Source organism: Lithobates pipiens, unplaced genomic scaffold (genome assembly GCF_037356315.1).
Source record: "Lithobates pipiens isolate NorthernLeopardFrog02 unplaced genomic scaffold, aLitPip1_a1.2 Scaffold_3, whole genome shotgun sequence".
NCBI classification, from domain to species: domain Eukaryota; kingdom Metazoa; phylum Chordata; class Amphibia; order Anura; family Ranidae; genus Lithobates; species Lithobates pipiens.
In genome coordinates, this window is record NW_027507790.1 from 101,793,664 (window position 1) to 101,812,934 (window position 19,271).

General features: G+C 42.7%; 1 protein-coding gene across 3 annotated transcripts in view; it reads right to left on the reverse strand.

Annotated features, from left to right (window-relative positions):
- The window catches only part of LZTR1 (leucine zipper like post translational regulator 1), a 63,682-nt gene extending 48,760 nt beyond the window's left edge, over positions 1–14,922 (reverse strand). For all 3 annotated transcript variants that reach the window (XM_077462113.1, XM_077462112.1, XM_077462114.1), the window contains exons 1-5: positions 14,522–14,922; positions 9,125–9,187; positions 6,098–6,154; positions 5,654–5,733; positions 3,451–3,559 (exon numbers count right to left, since the gene is read on the reverse strand). In XM_077462113.1, coding sequence (XP_077318239.1) covers positions 3,451–3,559; positions 5,654–5,733; positions 6,098–6,154; positions 9,125–9,187; positions 14,522–14,670 — 458 coding nt within the window. In that variant the 5' untranslated portion in view covers positions 14,671–14,922. The remainder of the gene's footprint in view (positions 1–3,450; positions 3,560–5,653; positions 5,734–6,097; positions 6,155–9,124; positions 9,188–14,521) is intronic.
- Positions 14,923–19,271: the final 4,349 nt, after the last annotated feature.

Here is a 19,271-nt window from a genome sequence, read left to right on the forward strand (position 1 = left end):
AAGATCCCTGTACTGTTGGGAGGATTCCTCCTCAACCAGATCTTTAATGCATGATCTACACAAGGCTTTTTGCCAAGATTCTGGCAGTGGATTCTTGCATGAGAGGCATTTCTTATAGCCTGGGGGTTTGAACGTTTCGGTTTTCCCAAGATAGCTTAAAAAACAAAAAACGATAGATGATGTCTTACTGCAACGACCGATTAATGCCATCAACGGTGCTCACTCACAACCACCACCAGACAGAAGAAACTAGACCCTCAGAGTTACCAGTGCCACCACCAAAAGACTACAGGTCCAAGAGAAGTTACCTCAGACTGTAGCGGCATGCTCCCTTAAGGGAGGTAGCATAGAACAAGAACATACAGCCCATAAGGAGAAGAATATAGAGCACCGCTGTGCCCCTCTTACCTGGGCCTGATCGGTACCTGTGCTGACTGCGAGCTCAGCGGGGGACTGAAAACCAACAGCTGAATTTTAAGCTTCCTGGGTCTGACGTCACTACGCTGCCCGGAATCGGAAACACCGGTGTATGGAGACGCCCCCTGCATTCCTGACGGCCAGAACCACTCGTCGCCCTGCCGGAACAGGAAGCTGCGTCACGTGCCTGCCAGGGAGAAAACCCGGATGCCTCGACCTCCTGTTGGCCACTGCTCCCCTGAGCTGGAAGAGGCTAGGGGGTTCAGAGTGCCCTCCGATCGTACCGGGAGGGAGCTGGGATGGTCGTACTGCTGTTACACAGCACCTCACTGAGGTAAGGCCTTTCAACTCCACCCTGGAGAGAACGCAGCCCTATGCTTCCCGCAAGTTCTTACACCATGGCGGAGGAAACACAATAACTGAAGCAATGGTGGAAGGGGAGGGATTTAAAGGTTGGCAAGTGTTTCCTGAAAAAAGGGGCAGAGCTGCGCTCTCTCCAGGATTGTCCTGAAAGGCGATTTGAGAAAAAAAACTGACTTGTACAGTCCCCCCTGCAGCAGTAGCTCTTTATCCACAGACAAGGGCTTACCCTGGGGGCAATTGGACCTGGATGCCACCGCTGGCTCAACTCGAGTGGGTGCTCCATCCTCAGTCCTGTCCTCAAGTTCCATAGAAGAGAACGTACGTTGGCTGGTATGACTCCGCTGACCGCCGCTGCACTGCTAAACTAGCCGGCTCTTTGTCCGGCACGGTTTCCAAAGCAGCGAGTCTGCATTGTATCACACCGAGATCCTTTGAGAAAACAGCATCCCGGAATTGCATGTCACTTCCGGAGCCATCTTGCCGTGTCAATATGTCTCTCCACACAGCTAGATGCTGGATTTGATAGGGAATTGCTGCTGCTAAACCACCAGGGAGGCAAGTAACCCAATATATACAGGGGGCCCTTCTTGGTCTAAATAGAAAAACACCCCAGACATGGCCACAACCAGTGGCAGCGGGTCCATCCTTATTGTGCAGCGCGACTCGCGCATGCACAGTAGGGAACCGGGAAATGAAGCCAAAAGGCTCCACTTCCTGATTCCCATACCCAAGATGGCGGCGGCAGCACCCAAGAGACGATCGAGAGATTGGCTTCGGGTGCCGACATCGCGGGCGCGCTGGACAGGTAAGTGTCACCATTTTAAAAGTCAGCAGCTGCAGTATTTGTAGCTGCTGGCTTTTAAAAAATAAATAAATAAAAAAATAAAAAAAAATAAAACGCGGACTCCCGCTTTAAAAACAACAAACATTACAGTGTGCTCTTGGAGGGTATGGAAACACAAAACAACTGAGGGTCAGAGGAGGAGGGGGGGGGGGGGGGGGCTATTAAATTGTGTCCGATTTGTGTTTCCTGTAGAGGGCGGAGCCAATCATCTCTCAAGTAGCTGTCCAAGAAGATGGGGGGGGGGGGAACTCAATTGGTGTCAAAGAAAGAAAATATGGCTGCTAGAATGGTCCAGCCATTCACCTGACTTGAATATAATAGAAAATCTATGGAAAGAATTAAAGATTCATAGAAGAGGAGCCCCACAAAACCTTTAAGATTTGAAGACTGTGTGAAATGGGCCAAAATCACACCTGAGCAACGCATGGAACTAGTTTCTCCATATGGGAGGAGTCTTGAAGCTGCCATTACCACCAAAGAATTTTGTACAAAGCAATAAATAAATTTCAGTTAGCGTGTTCAATACTTTTTCACTGTTTCACTCCACATAAGTTAATTTCTGGACTAATTTGTTTTGGTTTCTTTGTACGTGAAGATTGCATGGGTTGTTACTGACACGGAGTGAAAAGGTTCATGTCAATAGCACCTTTAGAAATTATATATATATATATATATATATATATATATATATATATATATATATATATATATATATATATATATATATATATATATATATATATATATATATATATATATATATATATATATATATATATAGAAAAAATGGTGACATGGTTCAAAACTTAATTTTACCCACTGTGTTTTAACCACTTCAGCCCCGGACCATTTTGCTGGTCAAAGACCAGACCACTTTTTGCGATTTGGCACTGCGTCGCTTTAACTGACAATTGCGTGGCCATGCGACGTGGCTACCAAACAAAATTTTTTTTCCCCACATATAGAGCTTTCTTTTGGTGGTATTTGATCACCCCTGCGGGTTTTTATTTTTTGCGCTATAAACAAAAATAATTTTGAAAAAAAAACGAATTTTTTACTTTTTGTTATAATAAATATCCCCCAAAAATATATAAAAAAACATTTTTTTTCCCCTCAGTTTAGGCGGATACGTATTCTTCGACATATTTTTTTTTTTTACCAAAAAGTCACAATAAGCGTTTGATTGGTTTGCACATGTTATAGCGTTTACAAAACAGGGGATAGTTTTATGGCATTTTTATTTTACTAGTAATGGCGGCGATCAGCAATTTTTATCTAGTCACTGCCTAGCGACTAGTGACTGCGACATTATGGCGGACACATGGGACATTTTTGGGACCATTGTCATGTATACAGCAATCACTGCTATATAAATGCAGTGATTCCTGTGTAAATGACACTGGCAGTGAAGGGGTTAACCAGTGGGTGGCAGTGTAGGGGTTTAGTGTTCCTAGGGGTGTGTTAACTGTGGGGGGCTGGGCTTTAATTTAGTGAACACTGATCTCTGCTCCAATCACATGGAGGAGAGATCAGCATCACTAGTCGCTAGGCAGAGCGGGGAAATGCTGTTTACAACGGCATTTCCTCGGTCAGCCGCCCCGTGAGACGATCGCAGGTATGCCTGCGGCGATCGAGTGTGCGGGACCCACGACCGGACTCACGGGGGTCCCGACCAGCATGCGAGCAGGGCGGCATTAAAGATTGGACGTACCTGTATGCCAATATGCCTGCCTGTGCCATTCTGCCGACGTACATTGGCGTGCGCTGGTCGGGAACCAGTTAATATGTATTGCCTACTAAGCATGACAAAAGACAGATCTACAAACCTTCCTTCAATTTTCCATTCTGTCCAGAGACCTGTTGCAAATTTGTACTCAAACAAATCGTTCTTGTTCTTCAGGTTTGAATTGGAGTAGATATCCCCAGTGTAGCCACCTAGAAATATATGTTAATGATATGCATCAGCGCTTATGTTTAGGAAAAAGCTTAAAGGATAAAGTGCACCTTTGGGAACATGTTCCACCTGTTTGTATGCTCCCAATGCAGCAGTCACGGTGCGATTCCTCCCCCCTGTGACAGCAGTACAAAGAAAAGTTCCCCCCGTGATAGCTGTCACTTGATTGTATTTAACTTCAGTTATATTAAAAAAGGCAAAACTTATTTTCATTTTGGATAAAATAATGAAGGGTTAAACCCCTTAGTTTCAGTGAAGGGAACTCTAAGGCTGCATTCACACCTGAGCGTAGCGTTTTCAAGCAGAAAATAGCGCAAATTTACCACGATTCACGTTTTTTTACCGCGATTTTGTGCAGGGCAAAAGGTCACCAATGCTAAAAAGAAAAACGCCCAAATCTGCTCAATTTGAGCGACAAAAAAAGGGTCCGGAACTTGTTTGAGCTTCAGGCAACATGGAGTGGAGATGTGAACCATCTCCATTGAGAATAATAGATTTTTTCCCCTCTAGCGTTTTGTAGCTTCAGGCTTCAAGCTACAAAACGCTCAGGTGTAAATGGGGTCTTAAGGAATATTCATACCAAGACATTTTGGACATCTGCATGCACCCAACTCTGAGGGAACAGTTTGGGGATGGCCTCTTCCTGTTCCACCATGACTGCGCACCAGTGCACAAAGCGAAGTCCAGAAAGACATGGATGAGCGAGATTTGGGTGGAGGAACTTGACTCGCTTGCACAGAGTCCTGACTTCAACCCAATAGAACACATTTGGGATGAATTAGAGCAAAACCTGCGAGCCAGGCCTTTTCGTCCAACATAAGTGCCTGACCTCACAAATGTCCTTCTGGAAGAATGATCAAACATTCCCACAGACAAACCCCTAAACCTTGTGGGCAGCCTTCCCAGAAGAGTTGAAGCAATTATAGCTGCAAAGGGTGGGCCAACTCAATATTGAACCCAATGGACTAAGACTGGGATGCCATTAAAGAGGAACTGCAGTCTGCTCACATAGTTTATAACAAAAACATCTTTGCCATTGTGAAGCTTGCCTCCAACCCCTTTGCATATTTTATATATATTGTGATTCTGTACTTACCAAATATGCTGCAGAAATCTCCCTCCACCGAGTCGGTTTGCAATCATTTTAACTGTGGGCAGCTGAAGCTGGATTTACACAGACACACACCTCCAGCTCTGCAGCTCTCATTGGCCCCCTTATGACTCACCCCCCCCCCGCCTTCCTGGCAAACTCTCATAAGAGTTAGCGAGAGAGAAAGCTGTGCATGATGTGATAAGCCTAGGCTTTTTACAAGAAACAGTAAGGGCTGTATAAGGCATTTACCGTCAGGAAAAAATAAATAAATAAAAAGTGATATTGATAGATATATACACACACACACACACACACACACAAATTATATATATATATTATATTATACACACACACATATACTATATACATATCCAAAGTTAAAAGGGGTTGTAAAGCTTAGTTTTTTTTTTTTCTAAATAGGTTCCTTTAAGCTAGTGCATTGTTGGTTCACTTATCTTTCCTTTGATTTCCCTTCAAAAAAATGTTTTTTTCTTTGTCTGAATTTATCACTTTCTGTTTCTCCTCAGTAAACTTCACACCATCACCCGAGCGGTGTTTAGTCAGCCAGAACAGCTTACCGAGGAGGAACAGGAAGTGATAAATTCAGACAAAGAAAACAAAGAAAAAAAACATTTAGAAGGGAAATCGAAGGAAAAGGTAAGTGAACTAACAATGCACTAGTTTAAAAAGGAACCTATTTAGGAAGAAAAAAAAAAAAAAAAATACATTTACAACCCCTTTAAAACAAACAAGGGCAGAAGATTTAATAGATTGAAAGTAAAAAAAAAAAAAAAAAAAAAAAAAATAATATACTGAAGGGCTGCTTTACAATGCAAGTACAGGCAGGCATCCCAATACTTTTGACAATATAATTTATATATATATACATATACACACACACATACACATATACATATATACACACACACACACACACACACACACACAGTACACTATATATTAGAACTGTCATTTTACTCACCAAACACAAACATGCTGCTTCCATATACCACAGCTGAATGATGATATCTTGGTGCTGGGGGAGTTCCTGTTGTAAAAGCCCTATTAATTTAAGCACATACAAATATTTATTTGCTATAGAACAAATTCCATTCTCTATAACATAGTCCAGAAAGGAAAAAACAAAAACAAAACAGCAATATAAAGATGTTGCTTTTATAGTAATGAATCAAACAAAAAAATTTTGAAAAAAATATAAAAAAGGCTCAACTGCCACCAAAACACTTTGTTTTGGAAAGAGTGGGAAAGAGTTACTGCCTCTGTCCAGTTATATTATCATCTGTGCCCATTTCGGGGCGATTTCCCTTCACTTCCTGTACATCTTAAATACTTCATAAAATAATGAGCTGACACAGAGCAAATAAAGTTATAAAGCAGCCACAATGCTGGCAGAACAAACATGTACCTGCACCAGGAGCAGTCTTTCACATCAAATCTCAGCAAGTCATTTAGCATGTTCTTCCTGCAATAATAAAAAAAAATAATAATAACTATGTTAACACTCATTTCTCCACCTGACATCCTGTGTTAGGCTGGATTCACACCTATGCATTTTTTGTGCTTTTTGCAGATTTGCACTACAGAACGTGTTCCATAGGAAACCATGTTAAATGGACTGTAGTGCAAATCTGCAAAATGCAAAAAGCACTAAAAATGCATAAGTGTGAATCCAGCCTTAAAAAGGAAAGTATACGGTATTTTCAGTCTTTACATTTGGAGTAACATTTACCTACAAGTTAAGATGCCCACCATTTTGCATACTATTTTATAACTTGAGGATTGCATTTCAAAAACTATGCCAATATTGTTCTTTGTCTCTAGTACCTTTATATCAGGCCGTACATTCCAGCTGAAGAATTGCTAAGACAAATTAACTGCATGATAACCCACATGGGGAGTATGTATGCTCAGTCCGAGTAGACTCAAATTGTCCACCCAAAACATTTTCTGTATAGCGCTTGTATTTTCCCTTTATTTACATGGGGTTCCTCCAGGTGCTCTGGTACTGTAATTACACAGCACAGTGTGAAATTAGTCAGGGTTCCTAAATTGCAGATCTTGATCTGGGGTCTGAACTGAACCTAGGGCATAATATGCATGGAGTACTCAGGTTCTCCCTTTATTTGTATTAGGTTCCTACATGTGTTCCAATTTCCTGCAACAAACCAAAAGCATACAAGTAAGCTACTTGCTTTGTCCATAAAAACGGTCCCTAGTGTTTCTCTCCCTTCGGAGACAAAGAACAGTTCTATGGACTCTTTAAATCACTGCATAATATATATGCATATATTTGTCAAAAAATAATTAAAATTAATTGACATTAAGCTGGGACCAGGCTATCTATCCATCGTGGAGCAATTCATCCTCAATATTTAAAGCGGTTGTATACCCGCTAACGTGTTTCTTTTTTTCCAACCTGCAAAAGGAAAAGGCATAATGAGCTAGTATGCACCGCATACTAGCTCATTATGAAATACTTACCTTAGAACGAGGCCCCAACATCTGGCCTGATCCACGCCGAGGGAGCCGATATGCTCCCACAGCGCCGGAGCCCCGATATCGTCACTCCCGTGCATGGGCGTGGGAGATTTCTTCCCGGCAGGGTCCGGCGTCTGCCGGGCTTTCAGCCGCGAATCCCCTTGTGCGCATGCGCCGCTGCAGTCAGCGGCGCATAGCGAGGGGAATATCTCCTAGACCGTACAGGTTTAGGATTTTTTTTTTTTACCTACAGGTAAGCCTTATTATAGGCTTTCCTGTAGGTAAAAGTTAAAAAAATTGACTATACAACCATTTTAAAGCAGAAATCACTGCATCTCCTCAGGTCAATCTCTCAGCAGCCCAGCTAGCCCTGCTCACATACCAGCTGCTCTATGTTAGAGATTAGAAAGCTACCCAATCAATACCGGGGAGGAGGGGCAGAGTGAGCTGGGGAGAGAATTATTTGAATGACTTCAGTGCTTCTACTGTGAAGTTTGGGGAATAATTGCTCCACAGTGCATGCAGCTACAGAAGTCATCAAGGGCTTGTTTTAAAGTAGAACTATAGACAAAGCTATATCCCCCCGGCTCCCCCCCCGCCCATTTTGGCTAGAGCAAGGGATAGTTATAACCCTGCTAGATACCGCGCGCCGTCCCCATCATCATCTGTGTCCCATTGGGGAGATTTACCATCATGTCCTGTCCCGTAGCCAAACAGGAAATCCCTGCAAAATTAAAGGAATCTCTTGGGGACCCCCAGAACAATTGTGCCCATTGGAAGATTTCACCTCTACTACTTTTCTGGGGACAACACAAAATGAGGGATTTTCTTTTACTTTCAATGATAAATGGTAAAGAGGACAGAGTGAAATTTTCCTAACCACTTGAAGACCAAGCCTTTTCTGACACTTTTTGTTTACAAGTTTAAATCAGCATTTTTTTTCTAGAAAATGACATTACATAATATGTTGTGGTTTGTGAAACGCAATTTTTTGGGGGTAATGAATAAAAAATAAAATAAAAAAAATAATAAGATAAAAACACACACCACCACACAACATAACCCAATTTGCTTCTATAGTATTAAAGATGATGTTATGCCGAGTAACTAGATACCCAAAATGCCACTCTTCACAATTGCGCACTCTCATGGAATGGCGACACACTAGGGTACTGAAAAATCTCCATAGGTGATGCTTTAAATGCCTGTACAGGTTACCAGCTTAGCATAACAGAGGAGGTCTAGCACTACACTTATTGCTCCTGCTCCAACATTTGCGGAGATACCTCACATGTGTGGCGCAAACACCATTTCAAATATGCGCGTGTGACTTACATATGCATTCAATTCTGCGCACGAGTATGGAGGGATGGGGGCTCTTTATATATTTTTTTTCCTATTTTTTTTTTCCTATTTTTTTTTTTAAATCAGCCCTTTTTTTAATCATTTTTATTTCAATTATAAGGATGACAGGTCCTCTTTATGGAGAAATATGGGGTAAAAAAAAAACAAAAAAAAAAAATAAAATAAACACAAATCTCTTTACAAAAAAAAAAAAAAGATTTTTTTTTTATATAAAGCAAATTTGTTTACTTCCACCCTGGACCAGAAGTGACGTTGATCCGATCCTCCAAGGCAATAGTGGCGATCAAAGACAATCTAGCCTTTTATCACCTCTGTGACCAGCTGGAGGCACTGGATCGTTTCTCAGATGATCCAGTGGAAGCCATAAGCTGGACAGACACCAGCGAGTGGCGGGCGGGGTGTGGGGGGGGGTTAGGTGGAGTTGGGATTTGATGTTCTCTTCCACTGCTTCTGAAAGCTTTCCAGTGGTCTATGAGCCGCCCTAAACGCTTTCAAGAGAAAGCTGGCTGCAAAAAAAATACCAGAGTGAAAATACTGCATGGGATGGGTCATACAATATTTAAATTTACATATTTTATTTTAAACCTACCCGTTATCACCACCAAAGACATATATAGCATCTTTGTAAGCTACAACAGTGTGTTTACTGCGCCTGTGAAACAAAGAATAGAAAAAGCATATTTAGATGTACAGAAATTCATAAACAAATGTCTAGTTACAAATCTACATAAAGAGAACCTATCAGGCCTCTAATGATTTTAAATCTGCACTTTACTGCAATAGAAGGGAGTATACTTATCTTTCGATCCATTACTCCTACCTTACCTCCATTCTAGTATTGGAGCCTCAGAAAACCTTTTCAACATTTGTCACTTTCATAAATGCCAGATGCCCGTTTCCCTCACTGCGGATCCTTCCACTGACCCAGATGTCATTGCCGATTCCCACAGTGATGTAGGGGGGTCAGAGGGAGAAACCAGTTTACAGCAAGGGTCACACAACTGACACTGCCAGAAGTGTTGAATGCCAAAACTGAAGCACTGTAAAAAAGGTAGGAGAAACAGGCCATCAGGGAGAAGATCAAACATACATGATCTTCTACTGCAGTGGAGTACAGCTCTTGGGGGCCTGACATGGTATATTTATCTAAATAGCTGGTTTTCAATAAAAACCAATGAAAAGCAGTTCCTGAGCTCCACTCAAGTAACCGTTTCAAGGTACAATTATATTAAATCTGCTTGAGAAAACCCATCTCAACAAAATTCTCTGTGGTCATTTTTCTTTCCACTGGCAACCTTACAAGAGAAGTTTGCGATTAAAAAAAAAACAAACAAAAAAACAGTTATACGCACCTAGGTGTTTGTGGCATCAGATGCTGCATCTCTCCTCCGTTGGCTCTGCAGTGAGAACTGAATGATTAAACACTACTGATTGCTCAGTTCTCCCCTTTTGCTTCGAACAGAGAGCCGTGACTGTCAGCCAGCGGCTCCCTGCTCTCCCCTCCTCACTGGAGCACTGGGATGTGTAGGGGCGGGAGGGGCTAACTCAGGCTCTCAGCATATTGCAGAGAGGCAGAGCCAGGTGCTGGCCCAGGTTTTTGGGCAGATACTGAACATATGGTTGGGATCTTTCCCAAAACTGCACCAGTTGAGAGAAGTGAGCTGACAGCAGTCTTAGCCTGCTGTCATCTGAAAACCGGTCACAGGAGGGCAGAACGACATGCACTCCTGTGATCCATAGGAGAAGTACAGCCAAAATAGCTTTGGCCATACTTCTATACCATAATTAGAAATCTCCACAGAGTAGTACTATGGATACAACACTTGGGTATAAATTTGCCACGTTCTGATAGTTGGATTATTGAGAAAATTATAATTTTTTGGATGATGGACTTTTTAGGCATAACAAACAAAAAATATTACAAAAATAGATAAAATCAAGATAATTACATAAAATTTCATAAATCACGCTCATAGGCATATTGTGAATGAATAATGCACCACCTACACACACGTTACAATAAAAAAAAAAATCAGGAGGACCAGACTGATCACTCTAGAGCAGAGGTCTCAAACTGGTGGCCCTTCAGCTGTGGCAAAACTACAAGTCCCATGAGGCATTGCAAGGCTGACAGTTCAAGCATGACCCCCCACAGACAGAGGCATGATGGGACTTGTAGTTTTGCAACAGCTGGAGGGCCACCAGTTTGAGACCCCTGCTCTAGAGAGTTAGAGAATTTGAGTAAGTAGTGCGTCAAAAAAACCCTCAGCTTTGCTCTACATGTTGCGCGTAAACAACGCTTCTTCTCAAATCCCCGTTACCATATCTGCATTTTTTTTTTCAGACTGCCCATACATTTCTAGACACCTGTAAACCCTGGGGAGCAATCCTGATAGCAGGATGGATTTGGCCCAGTGTCAGGGATCACTGAGGTCCACATTTACCAAACATTCTTACACACAGAGTGTTGATGTTATCCAAATGCCTTTCAGTAACCATATACAGTCACGTCGTCAGCAAATGCAAGTCTATTTGTGTGTACCAGAAGAGATGTCTTACCGCTGTCTGAGCGGATACAAAGCAAGCCATAACTTGGGCTGCAGTGTCCACATACTTCCCCCAACAGTACAAGAGGGTTCAGAGGACCCTGCTTGTGACAATTTGCCACCTAAAGAGAGGGGCAAGTGATATAAATGGTAATTACTGTGTGGATGAGTTGATGTAAAAGCTAGAATAATAATACACAGGTGACGAATGGAGCTAGATAACAGGAGGTCTTGGAGGCAAAGGACAGTTTGAGTGACATTTTGAAACTGGTTTGGTGATGTAGCTCAAGGCAGATCTGTGGATGACTTGGTTATGAACAGCGTTATTAGTATGAAAGTATTATTTTAGAGGAAGGTGATTGTTTCAGTTAAAATGGTAAGTTCTTTCGATTAAAGTTAATGAATCCCCACTCCTATCCCTTTTGAGCTACCCCATACTTTAAGAGCAGGTTCACACGGATGCCTTGTGGTTTTTGTGTGCACATCGATTTATCCATGGTTTTAGGTGCGCTCCCACTCACTTCTATTATAACCTGTGTTTTAAAGTGGTTGTAAACCCTTACAAACCACTTTGACCTACAGGTAAGCCTAGACTAAGGCTTACCTGTAGGTCCAAGAAATATCTCTTAAACCTATATGGTTTAGGAGATATTTGCCCGAAAACGGGCACCACTGTCTACGGCGCATGCGCCGTAGACCGCGGCATTTCCAAGAATGGAGCTGCCGCGCTTGTTGACTCCCGTGCGCATGCGCGGGAGTTACGTCATCGCGGCTTCGCCGAATGACAGCGGCGGAGCTGCGAGACGCCACCACCAAGATGGATGCGGTGGACTACAGGGGACAGCGGCGACTTCGCTGGCTCCTGTGTCAGGTAAGTGACACATAATGGACTACTATGCGATGCATAGTAGTCCATTATGCTTTGCCTTTGCAGGGAATTAAAGAGGAAGTAAACTCATCAGGGTTTACTTCCTCTTTAATGAAAACACAAAGTCCCGCTTTCAGAAAACGCACAGTCTAATAAAAGTCAATGGGAATATATGAATACAATCGTGCAGCACCCAAACTACAGTGCACTGGTGCGAGCCCGCTCTAAGGCTAAGGCTTCATGTACACTTGCCCAACTGCAAACAGCGGTCAAAATGTTCCTATCCGAACGCTTTTTTTCCACGTTAAAGCAGTTGAACCTCCCCTTATCACAGCAGCTCCTAAAAGCCTGTGTGTACATGAACACATAAGCTTTTTTTGGAGTTGAGTTTACGAGCTTTGGCACAAAAACCCCAAAAGCTCCTAAACTCAAGTTTAGGAGCTGTAGTGTACATGAATCCTTAGTTTTCACTCCTCTTGCTCCAAGCTGCAGCTTTGCTTTTATACTGTGATGTAGGAGCTGGGGCTCTGTGGGTTGGCCAGAAGTTTGTGGATCTGACACTGCTAGAAGTGTTTTTTTTTATCAGCACTGATATCACTGCCTAGAACTCTCAGAAAGTGCCTTAATAAATACATGTATTAAAATTGTCAGAGGGGTTTGGCTACAAACGGTAAGATTTTGTGACAGGGTTCCTTTGAAACTCAACTCCAGATATAATCTTATTTACATCGTTACATCTTAGACCAATGTAAGCAAGCATATATCATACTTGACGGAGCACTATGAAAGCTTGACAATCACTACTGTAGTCAGCGCTACTACAGTGAACGTCACAGTCATGCAGGATCTGTGCTCTTCCGTATACTGACCATTGAAGATCAGACACTTGACCCTGCCACAAGTCACAGAATGCCTTATATTATTTTTATTGAATGCAAGGTGTTCTCCGATTGGATGACATTGGGAGTGAGGCCTCACCATCCCCTTCTCTTCCTCATTCAACCAGAGAACGGCTTGCAAATCAATGAAAAAAAGTTCCAAAGTATTTTGCGAATGGTGGCCGTGCCAAGTGAGCGACCCCTCATGGTCAGTATGCAGAAGGCCACAGAACCTGGACAGCTGTACTGATCACTGTAACAGCACTGACTACTAAAGCGATTATGAAGCTTTCACAGCGTTCTGTCAGGTAGAAGATATGCTTACTTACCTTGTGCGAAACCGGGCCAATAGAATTATGAAATAAAGCTGACGCCAGCCATCCGTGGATAAAAACGTGGCTATTTCAGCAGGGACTGGCATCCATGTATGGGAACTAGGGCCGAAACAACAAATCGATTAATTGACAACTAATCGATTATGACATTAATTGATTACTATTTTCACAATTGATTAATCGGCCAGTAACAATGGGGTAAAAATAAATAAATAAATAAATAAAATGAGCCCTTTATAGAACAAAAAGTGCAAATAATCTCTACTGTAAATATTACTTTCACTGTTGTACTATGAAGGGCTATTTTTTTATTTTATTTTTTAACCACATTATGTTACTAAACGTCTTAGATCTGGTTCCCACCCATGTGTTTTTGATGCTTTTTGCAGAAACGCACTACAGTTCATTTAACGTTCACATTTATGCTTTTTTCAGGTGCTGGAAAGGGTCCAGGACCTTTTTCAATGCAAAACTGTGCTTGTTCGGTTCAATATACTTCAATGGAGAAGCTGCAGAAAAGCATGTAGTGCGTTATCGCAGCCAAATCTTGTGCGCAAAAATCAACATGCACAGCAAAAAGCACTGCATAAATTGATCAAAAGCAACCTGCATAGGTGTGTACCAAGCCTTATGCTGGCCACACAGATCAATTTTCAGACAAAAATATTAACTCAAAAAATCCTTGTACATTCGCTGAATAAAAGAATCGATTAACCGAAACAATCGGCAAACTAATCAATTATGAAAATAATCGTTAGTTGCAGCCCTAATGGGAACCCTCATTGTACAGATATCAATCAGCTTCTGTATAACCAGCCTGTTGGGTTTTTTCCCGATCGATCTGCGCCACCAGCAGCATCATCATCATCGCATTCCTTTCCTGCTGTCAGAACACAATAGCACAGGAGTAACTCAGAATGAATGGGGGAATCTGAATTTTTCATTCAACTGTTGAAAAAATAAAATAAATAAAATAAAAAGGGGATGGATGGGTGAGGCCTCACTCCCTATGTCAACCAATCGGAGAATACCTTGCATTCAATAACAATCCTTATTCACACTTGTCCACTTTCATCCAGCAAAACTCTTGCATTTTGCTGTATGAAATGTATTACAACTAGAAATCTCATTAGTTTGTATTTGGCCGGTTCACATCTGTGCGTTTTATTGTGAAAGGGAAACGGGTCCATTCATATCTATGTGCGTTCATCACCCCGCACACACTGCAGAACGGTCTAAACGTATCCCCCAAATAATGGTCAGCCACTGAATTAGGGTCACATAATAAGGATATCGTTTGCGGAATCTTGTTAAGCGCTATGTGAAATAATGAGAACCAGACCTGTCACCATCGCTCACCTGGCTCCCACAAACTCATCGCAGGGCAGCAATCTCCTCCAGCGGTGCACACTCTCAAAGGGCCCAAAGTTCAGAGTCAGGTACTCCACACTGTCTGAGCAACTGTGATCGAAGTCCACGCTGGGGGCCACCTTAGACTTGCACGCCATTGGAGCTCAGGCCCTGGACGCCTAGAAGAAGCAGAAATAATCAATAAGGTGCTGCCTGACAGCTTCGTCCTCCACCTAACCGTTCCCAGCCATAGGACAGCATGTCAGCCTCTGCTGCACGGGACACTAAGGGCTCCCCGCACGTAACACGGGCCCCGGGTACAGCAGAGCCATCTGAGGGGCTCATATCAGGAAGAGCCACTGCATACAGGACTGGGAGCGGCGTCTAGCCGACAGGAAGGAAAATAAAAACGTGACAGGAAATGTCAGAGCCGTGTTAGGGAGACTATCTAACCGCACAGCTCTATGGTTAGTAAGCCGTCTATAGCACAAGCAATGAGCTATATCTATTATGGTGCAAGAGTGACATCTAGTGGCTGAAGAACAAACTGCGATACAGGCATCTTCTCTCATGAGAGAAATAAAGCGGTTTCTGAAAATTCTAGCAGGGCTGTTAGGCTAAGACCCCTTTCACACTGAGGCGCTTTTGTGCTAAAAAAAAATAAAAAAAAAATAAAAAAGCGCCTGAAAAGCTCACAAAAACCCATTTCCATTAAATCAATTAATGCTTTTAGGCTACTTTCACACTGGGGCCATGGCTGCGGTAGAGCTAAAGCGCCGCACGCTTTAGCGTTATTTAAGCAGCAGTTTTTGGCCTCTAGTGGGGCGCTTTTAGCCCCACTAAAACGGGTTAAAACCGCCCCTGTTGAGGCGTTTCCAAAATGCTTTTCCGGCACTTCGGAACCGCTGCCCTAAAAATGCGTAAATACCTGGAAACTACCACAATGTGAAAGGAGCCGTACACTGGGGTGGTGTGCTGGAGGGGTGGTGAAAGATCTCCTGCAAGCAACATCTTTGGAGCATGTTTGGAGCGCTAAAAAAAAGCGCTCCTCTGCATTGAAATTAATGGGAAAGCGCCTGAAAAGCGCTTCAAAAGTGCCCAAAAATGGTTCTTTTGAGTCAGGCTGCCTTCAAAAAAGAGCACCACTAACGCCTCAGAAGCGATTGAAAAGCGCAGCAAAAGTGCCCGGCGTTTTATGGTCAGTTTTCAGGCTCCTCAGTGTGAAAGGGGTCCTATTCAGTTCCTCTGCATGGGGCCATCCTAACAATGTATGGAACTTTTAATGACAGAATTCTGAGATTCCAAATAAGGCTACTTTCACACGGGGACAGGCGGGCGCCGGCACTATATTTAGCGCCGCTTTACCATCGTTTTAGCGGTGCTATTCGGTTTTAACCCCAGCCGAAAAAGGGTTAAAGCCACCCACAATGCTTGGCCTGTGGGTTTGCGGCGCTGCCATATTGTTTTCAATGGGAAGGGGCGCTTTAGGAGCAGTGAATACACTGCTCCTATAGTGCTGCAAAGATGTGACTTGCAAAACTTTTGTGACCGTCCTGCAAGCGCACCACTCCAGTGTGAAAGCCCTTGGGGCTTTCACATTGGAGTGAATAGAGCGGCTCTTTCAGGGCACTTTGCAGGCACTATTTTTAATACTATAGTGCCTGCAAAGCGCCTCAGTGTGAAAGTAGCCTAAGAAGTCTGAGATTAAGGCTGCTTTCACACTGAGGCACTTTACAGGCGCTATATCGCTAGAAATAGCATCTGCATAGCGCCTGTAAAGAGCCTCTCCTCCCACTCCAGTGTGAAAACCCGAGTGCTTTCACACTGAAGCTGTGCGCTTGCAGGACAGTAAGCAGCATCTTTGCAGCGCTGTAGGAGTGGTGTACATCACCCAGAGGGCTTTTACACGGGAGCGGTGTGCTGGCAGGACGCTTAAAAAAATCCTGCCAGCAGCATCTTTGGAGCAATGAAGGAGCAGTGTGTACACCGTACCTTCATCGCTCCTGCCCATTGCAATCAATGGGGCAGCGTGGCTATACCGTCGGTGGTTTTAACCCTTTCTTGACCACTAGTGGGGGAGTAAAAGTGGCCCACTAGCAGCCAAATAGCGCTGTAAAATTGACGTTAAAGCAGCATTTTACCACAGGCTCACCCACCGCCCCAGTGAGAAAGGGGCCTTAGAAATGTTACAGAAATCTTTGGACCTCCTTATATCGATCAAATAAAAGGAGTCAAAACTTGTAATTATTGACACATTTCAGCCTCTCACATAGGCCTTAGTTAATAAAATCATATATATTTTATTTTTGAGACATCGTTCTGCCAGGTCTTTTTTTCCCCTTTCTTTGGACAGTTGGAAGCCTGAGTACTGGGGCCATTTGAGCACATGAGTCTTGATCATTGTTTATCATGTTTATCATTAAAGCGGAAGTAAACCCATTGATTTAACAGTTTCAAAAAACAGTTACATAGCACATTGGCTGTGCCTTCAACCAAACTGTCAAACCATCCGATGGCTGGTGTCATAATGGATCACATGTGCAGCATCATGGCAGTTGAAGCTTAAACAGAGGCAAAGATGGCAGCTTCCCTGGCTGAAAACGATAGTAAGGTTTACTTCCACTTTAAGGGCTATTTTGGTGCAGCAGCACTATTTCAATAGATGCTTTCTTAATGTGCACCGCCGTGCAGAGTGTCAGTGGGTGCCAGGGACAGGAATGCAACACATTTTAGTACCCAGCAATCTTTTACAGGTTTTATAGAACAGGATAACTTACTGCCCAATAGTGCTTTTATAGCTCCCGCTAGGACATCACAATCAGAAGCAGTGCAGGATGTATAGCCTCCGAGGAGATATGTTACTACTAAACACCAATGGCAAGGGGACAATTTTATTACCCCATATACACCATTGCTTGGAGGGGAGGCACACTTTTATTATTCCCCTATACACTAATGCTCAAGGGTTTTATAATTCTTACTGACACTTATGCGCAAGGGTGGGTTTTTAAAATTATTCTGATACTAATGCCCAGGGTGGGTTTTTTTTGCCAGTGACCACCAATACAGGGGTACTTTTTTCTTCCAATAATCACAACAATTAATACAAATTGGAGGGTATATTAGAGGGAACAAGAAGAAAAACCTACTGAGTGTGCAGGCAGTACTCGGAAGGAGAACGTGGGAGTAAAATAAGCCCCATTGCTGGTGTCAGTGGCAGTAACAGTAACCCTCCCCCCTTTCATTAGTTATCAGTGGCAGTGATAATTACTCTACTTGCATTGGGGGTCAGTGGTAGAAATAATTAATGCTCCTTTTCTTTGGCAGTAACAGAAATGGCAGTAATTAAACCCTCCCTTTATTGCTGGTCTGTGGCAGTGATAAATAATCCCTCCTCATTCATTGGTGGTCATGGTAGTGATCATTAATGCTCCCATCTCTTTCATTGGTGGTAAGTGGTAGTGATAGTTAATCCCTCCACCCCTATCCTTTTAGATCAGTGTTAGTGATAATTAATGCCCCCACCCACTTCATTGGTGGTCAGCCTTAGTGATAATGAATGCCTCCACCTCCTTCATTGGTGGTCAGCGTTAGTGATAATGAATGTCCCCACCTCCTTTATTGGTGGTCAGTGGTAGTGATAATTAATGTTCCCGGATCCCTTCAATTGTGGTCAGTGGTAGTGATAGTCAATCCCCCATCCCATTCAATGGTGGTCAGTGTTAGTAATAGTTAATGCCCCCACCCCTTTCATTGCTGGTCAGTGCTAGTGATAGTTAACCCCACCCCTTTTATTGTGGATTAGTGTTAGTGATAATTAAGGCCCCCACTCCCTTCATTGGTGGTCAGTGGTAGTGATAGTCAATCCTCCCACTCATTTCATTGGTGGCCAGTATTGGTGATAGTCCATGTCCTCACTCCTTTCATTGGTGTTCAGTGTTGGTAGTAATTAATGCCCCCACTCCCTTCATTGGTGGTCAGTGATAGTCAATCCCACCATCCCTTTCATTGATGGTCAGTGTTAGTGATAGTTAATGCCCTCACTCCTTACATTGGTGGTCAGTGGTAGTAATAATAAATTCCCCCACCCCTTTCATTGGTGGTCAGTGGTAGTGATAATTAACCCCCTCCCCCCATGGCTTTCAAGGCGGTCAGTTGTTTTCCTTATTGATCACATTCTCCTGCACTGCTGCCTCTATACTCAGCATGTCTGGTTAGATAATTTGAAAGATAAGAGTCTCACATTTACTTTTCAGGTTTGTACCTAACAATGTTAAAGTATTGAGCTAAGAAGCAAAACATAATCATCTTAAGCATGCAAAATACCTAATACACAAGGTAAAGTCATAACGTACATCAGTGAGTAATTGTGAAATTAAGTCTAAAGGAAAGGTAACATAGTTTATAGAGGACTGATTTATGTATATTTTGTTTTTTTTATATTTAAACAGAGGTGTCAGTTTTAGCCTGGGAAAACATAATAAAAAGTTTATTAGCTGATACTATATAAAACAGCTGAGTCTGAAAAGCATAAAAGAAAACAAATGACAATGGCAAACATATTCACATGCAATCCATGACTCTGCATTTCTTAAATGTCAGTTTTTTTTAAATGGCAACATAGTGTCTGGAACTTTTGTCTTGCAGCACTGTGGTTTTGTGTTCAGGTTCTATTTCTTGGAATTAGTTGCATGGAGTTTGTATGTTATCCTTTTGTTCTGTTGATTGTTCTATTTTCTGAATTCATATAGTGGTTGAC